General features: G+C 48.4%; 1 protein-coding gene across 6 annotated transcripts in view; it reads right to left on the bottom strand.

Moving 5' to 3' along the window:
- The window catches only part of ARNT2 (aryl hydrocarbon receptor nuclear translocator 2), a 199,315-nt gene that overhangs the window by 16,803 nt on the left and 163,302 nt on the right, over positions 1-19,210 (bottom strand). For all 6 annotated transcript variants that reach the window (XM_024232532.3, XM_054531716.1, XM_054531717.2 and 3 more), the window contains 5 exons: positions 12,193-12,265; positions 11,303-11,426; positions 5,964-6,063; positions 2,389-2,527; positions 1,536-1,701 (listed from right to left, as the gene is read on the bottom strand). In XM_024232532.3, the coding sequence (XP_024088300.1) occupies positions 1,536-1,701; positions 2,389-2,527; positions 5,964-6,063; positions 11,303-11,426; positions 12,193-12,265 (602 nt within the window). The remainder of the gene's footprint in view (positions 1-1,535; positions 1,702-2,388; positions 2,528-5,963; positions 6,064-11,302; positions 11,427-12,192; positions 12,266-19,210) is intronic.

Below are 19,210 nucleotides of genomic sequence, written 5' to 3'. Positions count from 1 at the left end.
GGTGAAGGGTCTCTCCACACCCAGGTGAGGAACCAGATGTGGAGAAGGATCTCACGTGTGACTGCAGGAAGGTGGATGCTATCCTGAGAAACAGGATTCTGGGCTCAAGGTGGTAACTGTGCTGAGTGCCTGGCTGACTTGAAAGCAACTGCTACGGGGTTTCTCCTTCCTCAGACAGGGTGCTGTGCTTCTAAACTTGGTTCCAGTGAACCACGTGGCAAGAGTACTTAACAGGCGAAGAGGAGAACACACTGCAAGTAAATGGGACTAAGGCTGGAGGGACAAGCATGGCCTCAGGAAATGCTGTGCTCCAAGATCTTGGGCTGAGTGGGGCTGACATGCTGCTGTTAGCGGAGGAGGTGGGGAGGGCTGGGCAGCAGATGACAACTCTCCATTGTGTGCTCGGAGCTCTGCACAGCATTTTTCTTTCTTTTGTTTTTTCAGACGGGGTCTCACTGTGTCACCCAGGCTGGAGTGCAGTGGTGTGATCATGGCTCACTGCAGCCTCAACGTCCTGGGATCAAATGATCCTCCTACCTTAGCCTCCTGAGTAGCTGGAATTACAGGCATGCACCACCACACCTGGCTAATTTTTTTTTTTTTTTTTTTTTTTTGTAGAGACAGGGTTTTGCTATGTTGCCCAGGCTAGTCTCGAACTCCTGGGCTCAGGTGATCTGCCACCTTGACCTTCCAAAGTGCTGGGATTACAGATGTGAGTCACCGCGCCCTGCATGCACAGATTTGTTCATAAGGCTGACAGACAAGCAGTTCTAATGGAAGCTTTTAACTTGCCACGTGGAAATTCAGATGTTTGAGCTCAGCTTCACACTCATCTGAGGAATCAATTCTGTAGAGAAAAGCTCTACGAGCCGCACTGCTGGATGTCACCCAGTGACCTCACTGTGAGATAGCAGGCACCAGCTTGGACTTCTTACCAGGACCACGGGTCTCTTACGAGCCTGTCCTGACATGGAGTGGAGCCCCAGCCCTGGGAGACATGCTGAAGAGGTTCCTTAAACACATGGAGAGTGGGCAAGGCCCAGGATCCTGAGAAATGCACAGGACACAGTGGTTCCTTAACCCTCTATGGCCTGAGGTTTTGTTAACAAAGTAAGATAGGTGTTCTTAATATTTAAAAGAGAGAGAAAACTTTGCAGGGTTATTCATGCAATTGATTGTCTCTATAGCTATTCTCTAGTTTCTTGAAACAAGACTATAAGGTTTTTGACTTGGGGGACCTGAAAATCCTTGCCAGGGCCATAATGGGTTAAAATGGTATTCAGATCACATCACAGCACAGCACATTTCCAGTGCCTTGAAAATGATAAAGTCAAATCACAAAGCCAAGGCCTAAGCATCCAGTCTCTTAGGAACACCACAGGCCTCCTCATAGCCAGAGAGAGAGGCGGTACTTGGAAACTTCCAGACCTTGTTTTGGTAGCTGGGAGCTTGGAGCTCAGTCTCCTGAATTCAGGATGTTCAGAAGGCATTTGTGCTGGCTTTCCCAGAATCTCACTCCCTCATTCCCCACCTACCGAACCCTGGAGTCCTGTTGGCAAGACTGGAGTAGGCATTCCCGCTTGGCGAGGAGGTAGCTGGGCTGGAGAGGGGGCTGTAGGAAGAGGGGTCTGCCGGGTAGGTGTGGCTCGTTCCAATCCCAAAGGGAGATGACTGAGTCTTGCTGGACTGAGATGGGATTTGCTACAATCAGGACAAAGCAAAGAGATGAAAAGCATCACCAGCAGACCCCCGCCCCCAACCCATGCCCCAGGCTGGTCGCAGGGGCAGTGCCTGCTCTGGGTTGATAGTGACTCCCCATGGCCCTCTTGTCTGGCTAGGCACAGGCCTGGGATCACCCCAGTGTGTGAGGGCCCAGGAACTGCAGGATCTTTGGGGCACGTCTGGTTGAAGTTACTCCCCAGGGCTACAAGGATCCGGGCCCTCTGGTGTCTGGTTACCAAGGCCTTGGCATTATGAACACCCAGAACTCCCTCAGCCCAATCAACACCCACCCTCACAGTGACTATGAGGGTCTGGGGGTGTCACAAGGGTTGATGGTTTCATGCCCTCCTGGCGCAGGAGCAGCCAGAGGTCCAGAGTAGTGAGGGGCTCATTCTTGATGGGGTGTCTCAACCTGCCCAACCTTTTCCTGCCAGCTGCCTCAGGGCATAGCTGTAAGGAGAAAAGGCTGCGAAGTTGCAGACTGGGCGCCTGGCTCTCCGAGAGCCCTGAGGGTGGCTGGTGCTCCTGAGTAGCCAGCTGCTGTTACGGTGGTTGGTTCCAGCTAGGAGCCGACCCATCCTCAGAGTCGCAATCCAAAGAAAACACTTCCCAGAGTGCTCTGCCTCTCTGGGCACCCAGGGGAGATGCCCTCACAGATGCCCATACCTGTCCCGGAAAGGGCGGGCGACTCCCTGTCCACGCCACCTGACTCTGGTTTAGCTGCCGGGAGATTTGGGACATGTTCTGGCCCGTGGAAGAAGAGGACTGAATATCATTCACTCCAGGCACATGAACCACTGAAGAGCTAGAAAAAAGGAAAATGCATTTATCCCAAGGACACACCTGGTTTGCATGAGTCTACGTGCCCAGCCAACCACACAATCCGCCCTGGGCCATCTTCCTGACTCTCTCTCCATGCAGCACGTCACTAGAGAAAATGACTCACACATCGTGAGCCTCCAAGCCCCTTGGCTGTCCTCCTCTCCCTTCAGGGCTTCCTCTACACTGCTGAGTAGTCCTGCCATGTCCGGTAGTCTGGTACTTCCTCTCCTCGTTCTCCCCAGGGTCTCCCACACACTCCTCAGCCCCTATCCTACGCCTGTACATCCTCTGCTCTCAATAGATGATTTGGTTCCCAGAAAGAGAGAAGCTTCTTAGAATAAAAATCAATCCCGGTGTTCACTCACTCTTTTGTGCTCTGGTTAATTTGTTCCTTTGGGGCACCTATGAGGCTTAAGGATTCAGGAAATAGGTTGCAGGCTGTCAGTTTTAAACGGAAAGCTTCTCAATGAAAACCTGCTGGATGGGGCCTAGTCCTGCTACCCAGAGTTTACATCTCCCACCTTCAGTTCACCTTCGACTTAACTCAGTTTGTCTTTATTAGGCCTCTGCTGTGTGCCGTGCTCTCTGCATGTCCTTTGCAGGCTAAATCTCTGACCCTGCTTAGCTCCTCGGCAGGCACTGTCTGTACCACCAGGCGCTTCTTCCAGGAGATTTTCCGGGCTATGTCAATTACATGAGAAGCTCATCAAAGACTAAGAGGCTGGGGGCAGACTTTTACTTTGTTTCAGGCCCCTCCTCCTGCCTCCCTGGGACTGGCTCAGCATGGAGGGCAGTGCGCTGGGTGCCCATCAATCAGTCAAGTAGGGCAGAACGGGGCTCATCACAGAAGGCTTTGGTAGATTTTCAGCTCCGTGTTAAAAGAAAGGCAAGCCAGAGATCAGTAGAGATTGGGTAAAATTTTACTATTGTATTCTAATAAGTTTCCTATGCTATCGGATCCCTTTTAAAATAGGGAGAAACCAAGAAAGTCAGAGACATTCTTGTGCTGATCATTGTAAAACAAGTTCAGTCACTTATATAAAGGAGACATCATTTCCATCTTCATACAATCAATTCCTCATTTAACATAAGGGCTCCTTTCCCATTCTCCTTCCTAATGAAAATATTGCTTCAGAGGACATTTTCTGGTCACTACTGTCTAGTAGGGCCCTCTCCCACAGACCCCAGCCCTTGGTGTCCTCCCCAAAACACTGATTGATGAGGGCCGCTATAGCGTAGATGGCCCTAGGAAAGGCGCCTTGGCAGAAAGGGATGGGCTTCTTGGGGCAAAGCGCCAGCCCTTGTGCACAGCCCCCCCTGGGGGCCTCTGGGCTACAGCTGCCTGCCTTAGTATGGACAGGCAGGGGCCAAAACTGGCAGGACCAGAGCGGGAGGACTGTGGGTGAGGATGCACTTTGGGTGCCAGCAACACCATTCTGCAAGTGGCCCAGGGTTCCCTATGGCTGTATTGGGCCCCAGAGTCCTTCATCCCACAGCTTACCCCATCCCAAGCCAGCTCAGACCCTTCAGATATATAGGAAATTCTGCCCATTCCACAGGCTTTAGCCCTAACAGGCATCCTTTAATTAACTCAGTCATTTATTCATTCATTTTACAGACTAGTACTCAGCAAGTGCTTTTTCTATGCCAGGCCCTGCACAGGTGTTCGGATGTTCCCTGGATTCCTTCCCCACATTGCCAGCTGCCCCAAGCCTGCTTTTCCTTCCCCATCACTGATCACTGCCCTGTGTACCCTACATTTTTGGTTCTATGACAACAGCGTCGCCCAGGCTCTCCGCCTCATGCTGGACTGTCTGCCCTGAGCACTGTCTGCAGCTTCACTCTTCTCCTAAAGGTCATCAGTGATGGTGTCCTCCTCCTCAGCATGGCCCCCACGGCTGCTACGGCAGACAGGGCTCAGGGCAGACAGTCCAGTGTGAGGTGCAGAGCCTGGGTGAGGCCGTTGTCATAGAACAACGTGGTCATCCTCTGTTTCTCCCATTAGTGAGGCCTCCTCCAACAACACCTCCTCCAAGGCTTCACTCAGCACACTCCTCAGGCCCTTGCACCCCTGCCCTGGTCAGGAGGCAGAACCTGACTTTTGCTTTCAGGCCTAGCTGAAGAGTCAGCCAGACCTTCTCTGGTCATGCCACCTTGGGCTGTCCCCTTGCCTTTGAACTGTCCCCTCCTTGCCTTCTGCTGCTGTACCCTCCCTGATACCCTTTGTCCAGAGTGGAGGACAAGCAGCAAGTGTCACAAGGACCCCATGAACATGAGCACCCGGGCAGGGCTGGCACAGGGCTTGGCATCAACTGAGATCGGTCAACGCGTGCTGAGTAGCTGAGTAACTCAGCAGCCAAGAGAAGTCTAGGGGCTTGACTATTGCTCAGCAGAGTGGCGTGACCTGCAGTGATGATGGTTAGGGACTGCTCACGGAGGGCTGCCATCTTGTCTGCTGTCCCCAGACCAGAGGCCCTGCCTGCAGCCAGAGCTCCCCAGAGCCTCAGAGCAGTGTGTAATTCAGCGAGACTCAGCTGCAGGCATGGCCAGAGCCACTGCAATGTCTGCTAATCTGTCTCCAGGAGGTCAGTCCATGAACCAGTGTGGAAGCAAGATCCTCATTCCTCGTGGCTAGAGCAGTCCCTTGGCAGGGCCCTCTCTCTGGCTGGCCAGCCCCACCTGCCCTCCTGGCCTCTGCATCTGGAAGCTCTGCTTAGGGTCTGGCCAACCTCGCTGGAGGAGCCCTGCCCTGATGGGCACGAGGAACTTAGGGTGTCCGGTGGGCACAGGTGAGTGCCCACACACCCTCCCCAAGAGCTGCCAGCCTCTTCTCTGACCGTTCTTCCCAGCTGATGCTTCTGTCTCCCCAGAAGTCAGTGGAGCCAGGCCTTGCTTCCAGTGATGATGTCAGGGCTTCCTCAGTGACCTACCAAATGCCCTTGATGCTAAGAACCAACCCTTGGGAAGGTTGGACACCCTGCCTGAAGCCTTGACTGCCCTTTAGGATGAGGCTCAGACATGGTGGGCTGAGCTGACCAGTCTTCCTTGGATTTGGCTGTAGCCTCTGGGCACCAGATGACAGGATACTTCTTGCTACCTTGTCAGCTGTTCCCAGCTCCAGCTCACTTGGGTCCTGGCTAGAGGGAACTCACTCCCTTCTCCCTGGCAATCACTGCTACAGAGCACAGTGGCTGGTGCTGTTCACATCCAAGAAAGAGTAACTGACACCAGGAATCTATGGCAACTCACGGAGGGCTCACAGAGCAGAAGACCCACCAGAATCCTCAGTTCAGCCCAAGGTCTGAGCGCCGGTAACCACTAACTCATGCTTACAGCCCACAGAGCTGTGCTCTGAGACCCAGGGCTTTCTTGGCGAGGGAGCATCTTCCCATGCCATTGACCCCCTCACTGGCACATACCTGAAGGCCTTTCCAGAGTGTCCAGAGGGAAATGGGCTTCCTTGGGAGTAGATCTGCTGGGTTCCTGCTGCAGAGGCTGAGCTCATCATCTTCTTCTCCGCTAGGAAAACCAGAGCAGGAGTCACATGCGAAGGTTCCCTGCTCTGCAGACCACAGAGGAGGCTGCCCCAAGAACAGGTGCAGGGGTGGGCATGGGAACAGGAGGACACAAGTCGGGGCAGCCCACCTGCACACAATCTTCTCAGCCTTGCCTCTGCCTCTTCATCTCCCCTGGAGCCTCCCTGGCATATGAGGGCACTGGGCTGTTGTTCCTGACCCCTAGGCTAGGCCACAGGCTGCTTGACGGCAAGGCTTTTTTGGAGAGTGGGGAAGATTAAAAGAATTAATGAGGCTAGGCATGGTGGCTCGCACCTGTAATCCCAGCATTTTGGGAGGCTGAGGCAGGCGGATCACTTGAGGTCAGGAGTTCACAACCAGCCTGGCCAACATGGTGAAACCTTGTCTCCACTAAAAATACAAAAATTAGCCAGGTGTAGTGGCAGCCATCTGTAGTTCCAGCTATTTGGGAGGCTGAGACAGGAGAATCGCTTGAGCCCAGAAGGCAGAGGCTGCAGTGAGCTGAGATCACGCCACTGCACTCCAGCCTGGGCAACAGAGCAAGACTCTGCCTCAAAAAAAAAAAATTAATAAGAGTTCTTTCTCAGACATTATTTTATCCAATCTTTCCAACCCTGAGGGGTAGGGATTCCAAGTCCTCTAGTTCTGGGTGAGGAAGCACAGGGTAACAGTGAAGAGGATGGACTCTGATCTCAGCTCTCTGGGTCTGAATCCCATCTCTAAGGTAAGAGGTGCAACCTTGGACTATTACTTAATCATCCTCTGCCTCAGTTTCCCAACAGAAAGAAGGCGAGAATAAAAGTATCTTCCTCAGAAGGCTGTAGTGACAATTCAGTGAGTTAACCTAAGTGCTTACGACAGTGCCTGATTAACAGAGCAAACAGAAACTAAAAGTTTGCTATTGTTTGTTACAGATGAGAAAAGTGAGGTGTGGCTTGTCCAAAGTCACGAGCCGGCGAGGGAGGGCTCAAGGCGTGAATGCAAGCCCAGTGCTCTTCCCACTGCCCTGGAACTCAGCTACCCCTGCCACCCTCACCCAGCAGGTGCCGCAGCAGGTGATGTCCAGGGAACAGCCCTGGACCTGTGTGCCTTGACCTTTCACTAGGGTTTCTTTGAGAGACTGAGCTCCTCTAACACTGAAAACACTCAGCGCCTGGCCAGGAGGTGCAATAATGCATGATTTTCTGCCACTGCAGAATGGTGAGCAGAGTCGGCTCACCCACAGGCTCACCCACAGCCACACGGCTGAAGAAATGGGCTCAAGACCCAGCTGGCTGTTTAGATCTTACACGAGGGAGGAGGCGCATTGTATGGTGGTTTGAGAAACAGGAGTGGGAACACGAATGGCGGCAGGGTGCTAGATAGCAGGTTCCAATGTGACAGTTCTCCCTCCTTCGGTCACCGAGGGTGCCCAGGACTCTCTGAAATGCCCTCCCAGTGCCCCAGAATCTTCAAATGTCTACCCGTCTCATTCCTACAATCCCTAACATGTTCACCCGCAATGAGATATTGGAATAAAGGAAATAAAGGTTAGTTACATGGTGATTATTGTGTGCCTATGCAGCCCCCGCATCTGCTCCCATCTCTGGCTTGCTGGTGGTGATGGGGGGCAGACTGGGTAGGTCCCTCCGAGTGGCCGTGAGCAGTGATGCGGTGATGGACATTCAGGCTCGTGGGCTTGGGGCCCAGAGACCAGGCTGCAGGGCCCACATGCTGACTCTCCCACGCATGGAGACTACTTCTGTGAGGCTCTAATAAAAAGGAGGCACTGAGCAGTTCTTATGGTTCATTTTCTTCTGCTGCAGTGACAGCTGTAAGACAGTGGGAAATCCTTAAAGGATGGAAGGAGCTCAGGCTCCTGGGTGTGTACTTCTAACCCAAACATAACATCTTGAATCTTGGGAATAAAGAGCAAGATTGGTGTGGGGGAGAGATGAGGCTCAAACTTGCAGGAAGAAGGTAGACGTAGGTAGTTCTCTTGACTCTAAACTTAATGCAGGCCAGGTGTGGTGGCTCATGCCTGTGATCCCAGCACTTTGGGAGGCCAAGGCAGGCAGATCACCTGAGGTCGGAAATTTGAGACCAGCCTGGCCAATATAGCAAAACCCCGTCTCTAATAAAAAAGCACAAAAATTCGCTTGGCATGGTGGCGCACACCCGTAATCCCAGCTACTCGGGAGGCTGAAGCAGGTACAATCGCTTGAACCAGGGAGGTGGAGGTTGCAGTGAGCTGAGATCACGCCATTGCACTCCAGCTTGAGCGAAAGAGCAAGACATCGTCTCAAAAAAACAAACACTAAAAATAAAAATAAAAATAAAAATAAGATAATAAACTAAATGCAACCCATTTTTTTCCTCATGTGTTTAAGTTTTTTGTGACTTGGGTAAATAAGAAACACATTTTCTTTGTAACTGCTCTAGGACATTTGAAGGGTATAAAATTATGTATAATAATATGTATTATAATATTATATATAATTGTATTTTTAAAACTCTAGTTTTTGGTCTTCTATATTTTTCTCCATTTTATTATTTTGATCTACGTGACCTGTTAAAGATGGAGAAAGGCCTATTGAGATCTTCCACTATAATGTGGCTTTATCAGTATCTTCCTCTGATTCTAATTATTTTGGCTTTCACATATTTCAATGTTTATGACATCTGTATCTTCATTTTAGGTTACATCTTGTATCTGAATAAATTAAGTCTCTCTGCCCACTGGACAGTTCGAATTTTTCTTTGGCGACACTGACGACCCTACTTTCCTTCTTGGGTTTGCAAAGCATCTCCGCCACCCCTTCTTTCAGGTTAAATTGTTCATTTCAGTTTGTTTTTGTTATATCATATTTTGGCAGCATATTATTCAGGAGCTATTGATTGGGAGTTGAAGTATTTAATCATTCTTGATATTCACTGATGATAAATCTTTATCTATTTATAAATACTACCCCCATTCCAAAATAAGTCTGGATCTTTGGTGAAGAAATCTTTAAATTTCTTGATTTGAGGTTTTAGACTCTAATTTTATTTGTTTCTGTCTTTCGTATCTTCTAATAATTTTTATTTTAATTTTCAGTGTTATTGGTTTCGTTTTTCATCATCACTGCTTTTCCAACCTATCATTTCCATTCTCGTGTTCCATATTTTGATTCATCTCATAAAGAAGTACAATTTTGCAAGTAGTTTTTTTGCAAGCAGAATATATAGATAGTGCATGCCTGTGAATGTCTTTCTGTTGTCTTCCAAATAGGAAAGCAGCTTGGCTGGTGGAAAATTTCAGGGTCACATATTCTTCCAAATTCTCTATTTATTCCTGTGTCCCCCCTCCCCTGCCCCCTGCCCCGCCGCCACCACCTTCCTAAGTCTTCTGGCATTTAATATCTTGGGGAAGGCCAACAAAGATTTCTCTTTGTAGGTAAGGTAATTTTTCAAATCTCAACATTTGCAGGATTTTTTCTTCCTTTCTTCAAATTTAAACAATACAACAGATCACATCTAGGTGTGAGTTTCTTTGAAATTTTTGTCTAGTATTCATTGAGCTCTTTCACTTGGAAAACTCAAGTTTTTGTATTTTGGGAAAATTCACGTTTCTTTCTAGTTCACTGACTTGGATTTCTGCAATATTAGCCTGTTTTGTACTGACGCATTTTATTAAACATCACTTTCCCCACCTCAAATAACTCATTCTCAGACATGCAGGATGGCCTGGAATCACCTAGAGAAGAGATACTGAATATTCTTTGAAACTTCTCCTCTTTATCAGAAAAACTCATTTCCAAAGGAGTACATTTGTTCTCATTCTTTCCTTTGGACCCTTCCCCCCTCTTCTTTTTTCTTGTCTGTCTTTTTTTTTTTTTTTTTTCCTGTTTTGTTAACTTTATGGAAAAGTGTCTATGTTTGGATTTCTCTGAGACGCTGTGGGTCTCTGGTCAAATATTTCAGGCTTATTTGGAGAAGAAAAAAAACCTTTTAGATGTGCTGTTGTCTCTTCTTACTGGATGAAATGATATTTCTCTAGAAAAGGTGAGGAAATACTGATGTGGGTGGGTGGCCATGGGAACCAAGCGCTGGGGGCTCCCCTGTTGTGCTGAGGGGTCTGTTTTTTGTTGTGTATTGACAACGGGACTTAGTGCTGCGTTGGCCCCTGTTGCCCTCACAGGAGGCAGCTCCAGCACCCAGAGGCTCTGACTTTCCACCAACATGCTGGCATCAGGAGGGCTGAGGTGTGCTCCCTTCCCACCTTCCGCAGGCCTGTCTGTCCTCGCTTCGGGCCTCGCTGTCTTCAGCTTGTCAGCCCCAAGGGGACAGGACTGGGCTTCTCTTCCAGTGACAGAGCTCCCCGTGCTTCCTCTTCACAAGCCAACTGGTTTCTCCCTTCAACTCATCCTGACTCCATCGTATCTTGTCAAAATTCCTTGACCTCATGAAAACAGAATCCTTTTTCTATTTTGGAAACAACAAAGATCTTTCCAAATTTTACATTTTGTTAATCTCAGTGGTAATCTGAGTGGGAGGGCGAGGCAGCTGGACATGCCAGCCCCATGTGATGCCTTAAGTTAGAACCGCACCATCTCCTCTAACAGCAATGCTGACATAGGTAGACAGCCTAATGACCACCATAGAGGATTAATCACGTGAACTCTATGCAAGTGACAAAAAAAGATCGTCTAATCATTTGGAAATATGTTCATAATAAACTGTCATGTGAAAAAACTAAGCTACGGTGAGCTCAATTTCATGTAAAAAAGGAATATATATGTGTAGAAAAAGATAGAAAAAACATACTTTAAAAAGTTAAAAATGGTTATATCCAGGTGGTAGGATAGAGGATCATTTTTGTTTTTCTTTTTTACTGCATATTTTGATTTTAAAATGTGGTCCTCTGTGTGTTAGGGATTGAATTGCAACTTTTTACAGAGACATGTCTTCGGCTTAATAAAACTAAACAGCACAATGGACCAATAGAGCTCATTTGTTCCAACTCCTCAAATTTTAATGATGAGATGCCAGGCCCCAGGTTGGTTACCCTGGGTAACTGGTATACAGAGGCAAGGCCAGGAGTAGAGAGAATCCATTCCAACTCGTGTATTTTTATACCCCGCAATGGTTACTCAAAACTCACCTTCCGTGGCCCCCTCTTACTAAGAGTAGCTGTCTGTAGATGGCTTGAAAGTAACTGTAAACCCACACTCTCAAAACCTCAGTACCATTTGGAAACTTACATGCACTAATTCCTGCAAACATTTCAGCAAACCGAGGATCTCTTTCCTGGGAGAAGATTGCATCCGCCTTTTCCACGGACTTCCCAGTCTCATGAACACCGGCTGGTAGGTTGGGGACGGGGACCTATTTGCACATTAAATAAAACACAACAGCAACTCATGCGTAAGGCACAGAACATGCATCCCCAGGAGCCACCAGCTCTCCTTCATCAGAGCCCCCTCCCTCTGGAATCACTGGCATTTTGGGCTGGAACATTTTATCAGGTGGTAAGCTTTTCTATATGTGAAAGCCAAGAACAGCCGGTGAGGGGGTTAGGGGGTGGTGAACTGAAGGTCACAGGAAGGACAGCAGAGTCTCACTGATTACTTTCTTAGAGAGAGTGAGAAATGAACAACAATCAATTTACTCTAAATATCAGGAAAAGTGGACATCATGTGGAGATAGGAGAAAGAAAGGAGACAGAGCCGGTGAAGAGGGAGGCTCAGAGCATGACAGGAAGAGGAACATTGAGGAAGAACAGGACACAGGCAGTGGCGGGGAAATGGCCAAGAAGCCAAGGGGCCCAAGGGGATCAGAAGCTGCTCTTGCTAGCCTCTGAGTATACTCATACTACAGTTCATGCATGGTCCTCAGAAATGTCCCTCAGCCCTTGGGTTGACTATGGCCCCTGGTTCTTCACCTAGTACTCACACATCCTTCATGGCTCAGTTCTGTAGGGAGGAGTGACAGCAGCAGACCCCCAGGGGACCTGTAGGTCTGCTCTTTCCATTGTAGTGGGTGGATGGGGCAATCCTTTGTGCTGAGGGGCTCAAGCTCAGGGCTAAATTGAGTCCCCAGTCCATTGGGCTGGAGACAATTCCAACAGGGAAAGGGTTTTCCAGAAACTCACCTGGGATAAGTCATACGATGACAATCCATCTCTCTGGTGCACTTCCAATTCTGCCTGCTGTTGCTGAAGTTGCCTGTGAAACAAGAAGACAACAAAGAGGGTCATGAAGAACAGAAGGGGTGACAATAGGGCTAGGCCAGGACTTTTCCCATACCTCAGAGGCAGAGTGGGTAATAGCTGATGGATCTCTACATTGTTTCCCATTTTTAATTATTTTACTTTTAGTGCCCTAAATCAAGACTCCAGACATTGCATTTCATGTTTAGGCTACCAAACTCAACTATTTAAGAAACCAATTTTGACGTGTGACTTCATTTTATGCAGGGTCAAAAGATACCACAGAACGAATACTTCAAGGCAAATTCAGAAAAGCAGTTGGGTTTAATGCTGAATGAAGCAGTTGGCTTCAGCTAACACTTAGCCATAAACGGGCAGGTGTTTACATTATCGCATCCAGTCCTCACACTATGCTTTCACAGTGGTTATTCTACCCTCATATTAAAATTAAGAAACTGAAGTTCAAAGAGGTTTAGTGGTTGCCAACGTCAGCCAACTGGCAAGTGGCTATGACAGAACAGAGCCAGGGTCTGACCTGATACTTCTGACTCCAAGGGGCTTTGCTGCCTGCTCCATTTGGGGAAGAAAAAGACTTGCTGGAGGAAATGGCGGCTTTAAGCTTAAAAACTGGATTGTTTTCAAGGGAAAGTGAACTCTATAGCTCAGAGCCTAAAAATGGGGCAGATGACAGGATCCTCTTCAATTGTAAATATCATTAAGAAGGACAGGCAAAAAATTATTAGTGGTACTATGCAATTCAAATTACTAACAGACATTACTCCCAGCCCAGCAATCAATTTAAAGCATATGAACAGACAACTCAAGCAAAATAGATAAATATATAAAAGGACAAATATACATGTACTGTATGTACATATAATAACGCATATATAATAGATATAATAAACAAGTCAGGGAAACGTTTTGCCATTAAAATAATCAAAATAAATATAAATTAAAACACCTTTGAAGTATAATTTTTCACCTGCTAAGTTGGTAAGAACATGTTTCACACGGTGGCTTTGCATTGAAACTACCAGGTCACACGGTGTTGGGGAAGTGCGCATGGCACGACCTTTTCGGAAAACTATGGTGACCCAGATGAGGGACTGTGGACTTGCTCACACTCTCCCAGGTGGTCATCCTGCTGCTGGGCTGTAGTAAGGAAATTATTCAGTGGAAGGAAGTAAGAGCTACCCACGCAAAGTTAGCTGTAATTGGGAGTGACTTTGTAAATCCTGAATATTAATTTCCTGAGTGACTATTCCACAGCACTGAGATCAACCACTGTGAAGATCACCTGGAAACACAGGAAGGTATGATGAAAGGTGTGGAAAAGTTCAAGTGCAGCACAATATATTATGCATGCTGCAATTATGGCCACAAACAGTATGTGGGTGAGCAAAATTTAACACCAAGGAAAACAATCTCTCAAGTGTCTGCATTAATTAGGAAGGTTATGGATTTCCATTGTTTACTTCCACTGTCTATTTTGAAACAAGAAGGATCACAGTGGGTCTCCTCTGACATGTTCATGGTCCCACTTTTTTCACCCATGGCTGTGTCCTGGACCGGGTGGTGGGGAACCCCATGGAGGAACTGCCCACAGGCCAGCTCCCCTCATCTGGGTCTGGGATGCAGGGAAGGCTGGCTAGATATTCTGTGGGTAGGAAGTGAGGGGAGGGTGGGAGAGGAAGCCTTTGTTATCTAGGATGAGGAAGTGGCTGGTGGGGAGGGGCAGGTGTGGAAGGTGGACCAGCTTCCTGGGGAGGAACCACCAGGAATGCATGGCTAGAACACTGTAACAAAACTGTAAACAAACTGTAACAAAAACTGTAACAAAATTGTAACTGTCAGCAAAAGCACAGGCTTGGCGAGAATATGGAGGCCCCTACCCAGGAGGAGGTGGTGTGTTTGGCCACAGTGGAAGGAAGGCAGAGGTAACACCTGCACCCACCCCTGTGCATTTGCCCTGGCACCCTGCTAGGTGCCTGCATTCATCCTAACTCACCTTAGGCTCACAGTCACCTTGGAAGTAGGTTTTTTTTTTTTTTTAAATTCCCTTTCCGCATGAGGAAACTGAGGCCCAGAGATGCTAGAGGTTTGCAGAAAATAGATGGCACCCTCAAAAGGGATGATTAAAGAAGGTTTAGGGAAGGGGCTACTTAACAGGTGTGGCCATAAATGGACAGGTGTTTACATTATCTCATCCAATCCTCACACTAAGTTTCAGAGTGGTTACTTTACCCCCATATTAAAGTTAAGAAACTGAAGTTCAAAGAGGTTAAGTAGTTGTCAAGGTTGGCCAACTGGCAAGTGGCTATCACAGAACAGAGCCAAGGACTGACCTGATACTTCTGATTTCAAGGTGCTTTGCTGTCTGCCCCATTTGGGAAAGAAAAAGCTTTCATAGTTGTTATACTAGGATGGTGAAGAGCCTCTAGGCTAGCAACAACAGGAAGCCATGACCATCCCTAGGGCCAAAGGGACAGGGGGAGTGAGCAGCTATCAGACCTGTGAGAGCCGTGGTGAGCAAGGCTGCCTAATACCTTTTCCTCTTCCACTCTTGTTCCTTTGTTTCCAGCCAGTCCCTCCACTGGCCAAACTTAACCAGGACAGAGATCAAGGGATCCCATTTGGCCCTTTCCACAATGGTTAACTTCAATCTTCCTCCCAGGCAAACAGGCAAGGCAGAGGGTGCACCAACTGTGTGTGGTAGAAACACAATCACCAGGCTGGTAAGTGGTGAAGACTGAGCAAGACTAGATTTTCTCATTCCAAGTGTAGCCTGTTTGGATTACACAAAAGATGCATTGCTATTTACCAACTCTCCTCAGCTCCCTAAGAAGCAAATGCACAAAGGTGATCTGGTCCACAGCTCCTCTGATAACAGCAACCCCCAGTACATCATTTCTTTTGACAGGCAACTGGTCAGTCTCTGCTTGACTTTCTCTGCTAGAGAGCACACTACGTTTTGGGGCAGCCTGCTCCATTTGCAGACAGAAATACTTATAAGAAGCCTGACCTCTAAGGAGCTGAAATGTACCTCCCTATAACTTTCATCTGGGGAACAACTTCTGCCCCTGGAGAAACACAAAATAAGTTGGATTCTGTTTCTAAACTCTTTTACTCAGCATTACAAAATATGTATGATCTGAACTCCATTTCCTCCTCTGGCCATGCCGTCTGTGCTGATGGCCCTGGTGTGTGTGTGTCCCCACCATAAGGGAAGGCCTCCTTGAAGGGAACCCCAGTTGGAGGACCCTGAGAACATTCTGTTTCGAATTCAGCCCAGAAGAGTCATTCATTCAGTGAACTGTACGGAACTCTTTTGCCAGGCACCGGGGACAGACCGATGACTCAGAACCCACAAGATCCCTGCCCTCATGGAACTGACAGTCTCCAGGGAAAGACAGGCGTGGGCAAGCAATTACAGTGTGGTGAGTTAAGATGACGCCTCAGGAAGAACAAGGTTCTATCCAAGGGTACAGTCTGCCTCCTAATGTCGGTGTGGGAGCCCAGATAAAAGGAAAAGGATAAAACCAAAAGCATGTGATCTCCCACCAGGCAGTCTCAGCCCACACTTGTTAGACCAGCAAAGCGGGAGCACTAGAAATAATTTTCCAAACAAATTGATATTTCAGAAATTGAAAAACAAATCAGTATAATCAATAGGAAAAAAAAAGCATTACTTTCTATACTTTCTTATTCTTACTTTATGGCTTTTGTTTTGTTTTGCTTTGATTCACACCTTGGGGGCACCATCACCTTCCACTGAATGTAGGACTGATGGCCAGCACTTTGTCAACATTTTCACATCTCTGCAGTATCCTCATTTTAGAGATAAAGCAACTGAGATGTATGATGAAAGTGTAGATGTAAGTGTCCAGGGTGTGAACTATGGGTCCAGAGTAACACAGTTAGAATGTAAATGATGCATCCAGGGTGACATGGCTAGAATGTAATTGATGTGTAAAGGGTACATCCGGGTGACATGGCAAGAATATGGAACACAGAGGACTCAAACCCAAGGCTGTCTGGCTGTAGACCTTGCGGTCTTTTTACTCTGGCCTAGGCTGCTGCCCCAGCCCAAGAGAAATACCCAAGGCTATAACAAGGACAACTATTCCATGTCTCCCATTCTAGTACCCTGGGCATCTTGAGCCTCAGGAAAGAGAAAAATCTGTTCCTTGGGACTTTTGTGGCGTTGAAGCATGAACTCCCCATGACAGCAGCAATCCAGGAACCATTCTCTACCCCTTTCCCAGAGCCCAACCTTCAACCCACAAACATTCTTCCAGGAAATGACAACCACTCCTACCTGCAGCTCAGCTGTGCCCAGCCCAGGCCCAGAATCTCAGAGACAGGACAGGACCACTGTGCGCAGTTGTGTAGCTGTGCCCTGGGTGCCTGGCTAAGGGGCGAAGTGGGGCACAAACCCAGCCCTCTCCACTCACACACCTTGGTGCAGGTCTGTGTTTGGGGAGGGCCCATGTTTCTAATGCGAATAAAGGCTGTGATAAGGGTTCTTGGTATTAGGCCGGGGGTTTGCTTTCAGTTCTGTTCCTCTTTGGGCTCCTAGACCAGAAAAAGCTCCTTTCACTGGGAAGCAGAAAAATCAGGTCACAGGTATGGCTGGCAAATCCCCAGGACCCTAACCGCTCTGGCTCTGCGGTCGGAACATCAGCATCTCCATCCCACAACCTTTGGGTTTCTGCTTCCATTGCTGAGCATGTGTGGAAGACAAAGTGCTGACCTGCAGGCTGCCCCATCCTGAGAAGAGCCCTGGGGAGTTTTCTCAGACATTTCACGGCAATGGTATAAAAATAAACCTCGGTGTGCTTGCAAATTCCAGAGAAGGAGAAAGCAGGGCTGCTCAGGAGAAAACTGACTGACAGCACACGCGAGGGAAGTGGGTTCCTACCGCAGCCAGTGCTGCCCTCCATTAGCTGGGCTACAACGGCTGAGGAGTAGAAAGTGAATTCATCAAGCGCGGCTTCCTGCCGGCGAGGTGCAGGAGGCTGGGCAGATGCTGTCAATTTTCCCTGATGCTCCCTGGACAGGGGTTTTTACTCAGCCTGAGTAAGTGAGCAAGAAGCCATGAAGTGGGCATTCTGAGGTTCATGTCCCTGGGAGTAACTGGAAGCAGGCTGGGAGGCATCTGGGGATGGAGGCTAATAATATCCACCCTGATTGAGCGCCATCTGCATGCCTATTGTGAAGCACTCGAAATGCTTGTTACAGGGTTTGGAATTGATTTGATCGGGGCAGGGAGCAGCATGGTCCAGTCATGGATGCGTGTGTGTGTGTGCGTGCGCACACGTGTGTGTGTTAGAGCTCGCTTCCTGGGCCACGTGGACCGGCTCAGCAGGGGCCTGATGGAAGGCAGGGGAGATGGTCAGGAGGACCGATGATCACTTGTGAGATGGCAAAGGCCTCAACTGAGGCAGGGCCAAAGAGGCAGAGGAGGAGATGCGCTAGAGAGAATCCCAGGTAGAACCTGTGGGGCTCTGGTTCTGTGCCAGGTTGCCTGTTAAGGTGAATGAGAGGGAGGGATCCAGGATAGCTCCCAGATCTGGGGCTTGGTGACTGGGTATTTCAGCCCCTTACTGCCTCTACGCTCTGCAGAGACCAGGAATGCAGCCTTCCTTTGACTTTATTTGTACCCACCCCTATGTTCCACCGCCTGCCTAGGACCAACCAGGTGGCCACTGCTAAGCATGATGAACGAGATGTGATGGTGAGTCAGCTCAAGAGAGACTCAATCATGATTCTGGGCATTCTGGGGTTTTAAAAACACATGCACACACACACATACAGACACACACATACACATACACACATGCGAGCACGACCAACAGGTGTGGTTATGACAACGTTGGAACAATGCTGTGACAGGAAATAGGACTTGGTCTGAACAGACGCAAAGAGATAACTTCAGATCACTTCTCTAAAAAGATGTCAGAAATGAAGAAAGCACAGCAGCTAGGTCGTGCCCATGTAAAAATGCTGAAATGACTCAAGCTAACAAACAGCCCCAAATGAGTGTTGGTCCCCAGTGCCAAGGCACGTTTCAAAGTTGTGCTGTGTGACCAGCACGTTAAATCAGTCTGTGTTTTTCTGGACCTCATTCCGTATTTGATGGAACAGGAAAAAATGCAAGGATGATAAAGAGGTCTTCTTTGTAGTGGCTTTACACAAATGCTCAACATTAAATACTCAATTTCTCCAGGAAGTTTCTTTTGGATGCTTTTGACTGAAAGCAACTGAGCTTGCAAATTGCCCACACTCCACCCTCGCCATCCCCTCCCCTCAGCACAGAGCATTTAAGGATCTTTCCATAACAAGTCTGCCTACTGCTGGCAAAGTTTCGCCTCACAAATTCAAAAAAGAGCTGGCCAGTTCACATCCCTGGTTGTCACTGCCCTCTACCGTCCACAGTAAATTTTTCCAACCAACTTCACCAACGCAGAACCTTTCAGTTCAGAGACACAGATTGAGGCTTCTGGTGTAACTGTGTCCTGAGGGGGCATCCTGATCCATGTAACCTCACAAGCTGCAAGAGCAGTTGTCCAGAGGAACTACGTAGGCCACCCCCCGTACAAGATGGCTTTTCTGTTTTCTCAATGCTGTCTGACTTTCAGAAAAATCAAGCAAAACCTCAGCCAGGGGGTTGGTTTTCACAGGGGGATCTTTACTTTTCTTGCAAGCCCCACTGCAGTGCTACCTCCTGGGGATGCTTTCTCCGAGGCCCTGGGGGGAAGTATTTATTCTCTGCCCCCACTGCATTTTACCTGTCCCTCTCGTCTGCCCTTTCTTATGTTCTCCATGTTACTGGAGCTCAAGTCTTAGCCTGGAGTCGCTGGAGCAAGGGGCCATGACAGGAGGTATGAGCCTGGGACAAAGCTATGGCTTGAACAGATGCTAAGCAGATCCAGGCTGGCGTTTTCCTCCTCCTCTC

The sequence above is a fragment of the Pongo abelii genome, chromosome 16 (genome assembly GCF_028885655.2).
Source record: "Pongo abelii isolate AG06213 chromosome 16, NHGRI_mPonAbe1-v2.0_pri, whole genome shotgun sequence".
Classification (NCBI taxonomy): Eukaryota; Metazoa; Chordata; class Mammalia; order Primates; family Hominidae; genus Pongo; species Pongo abelii.
Note: the sequence above shows the minus strand (reverse complement) of the source record. Positions and strands in the feature narration are given on the sequence as shown.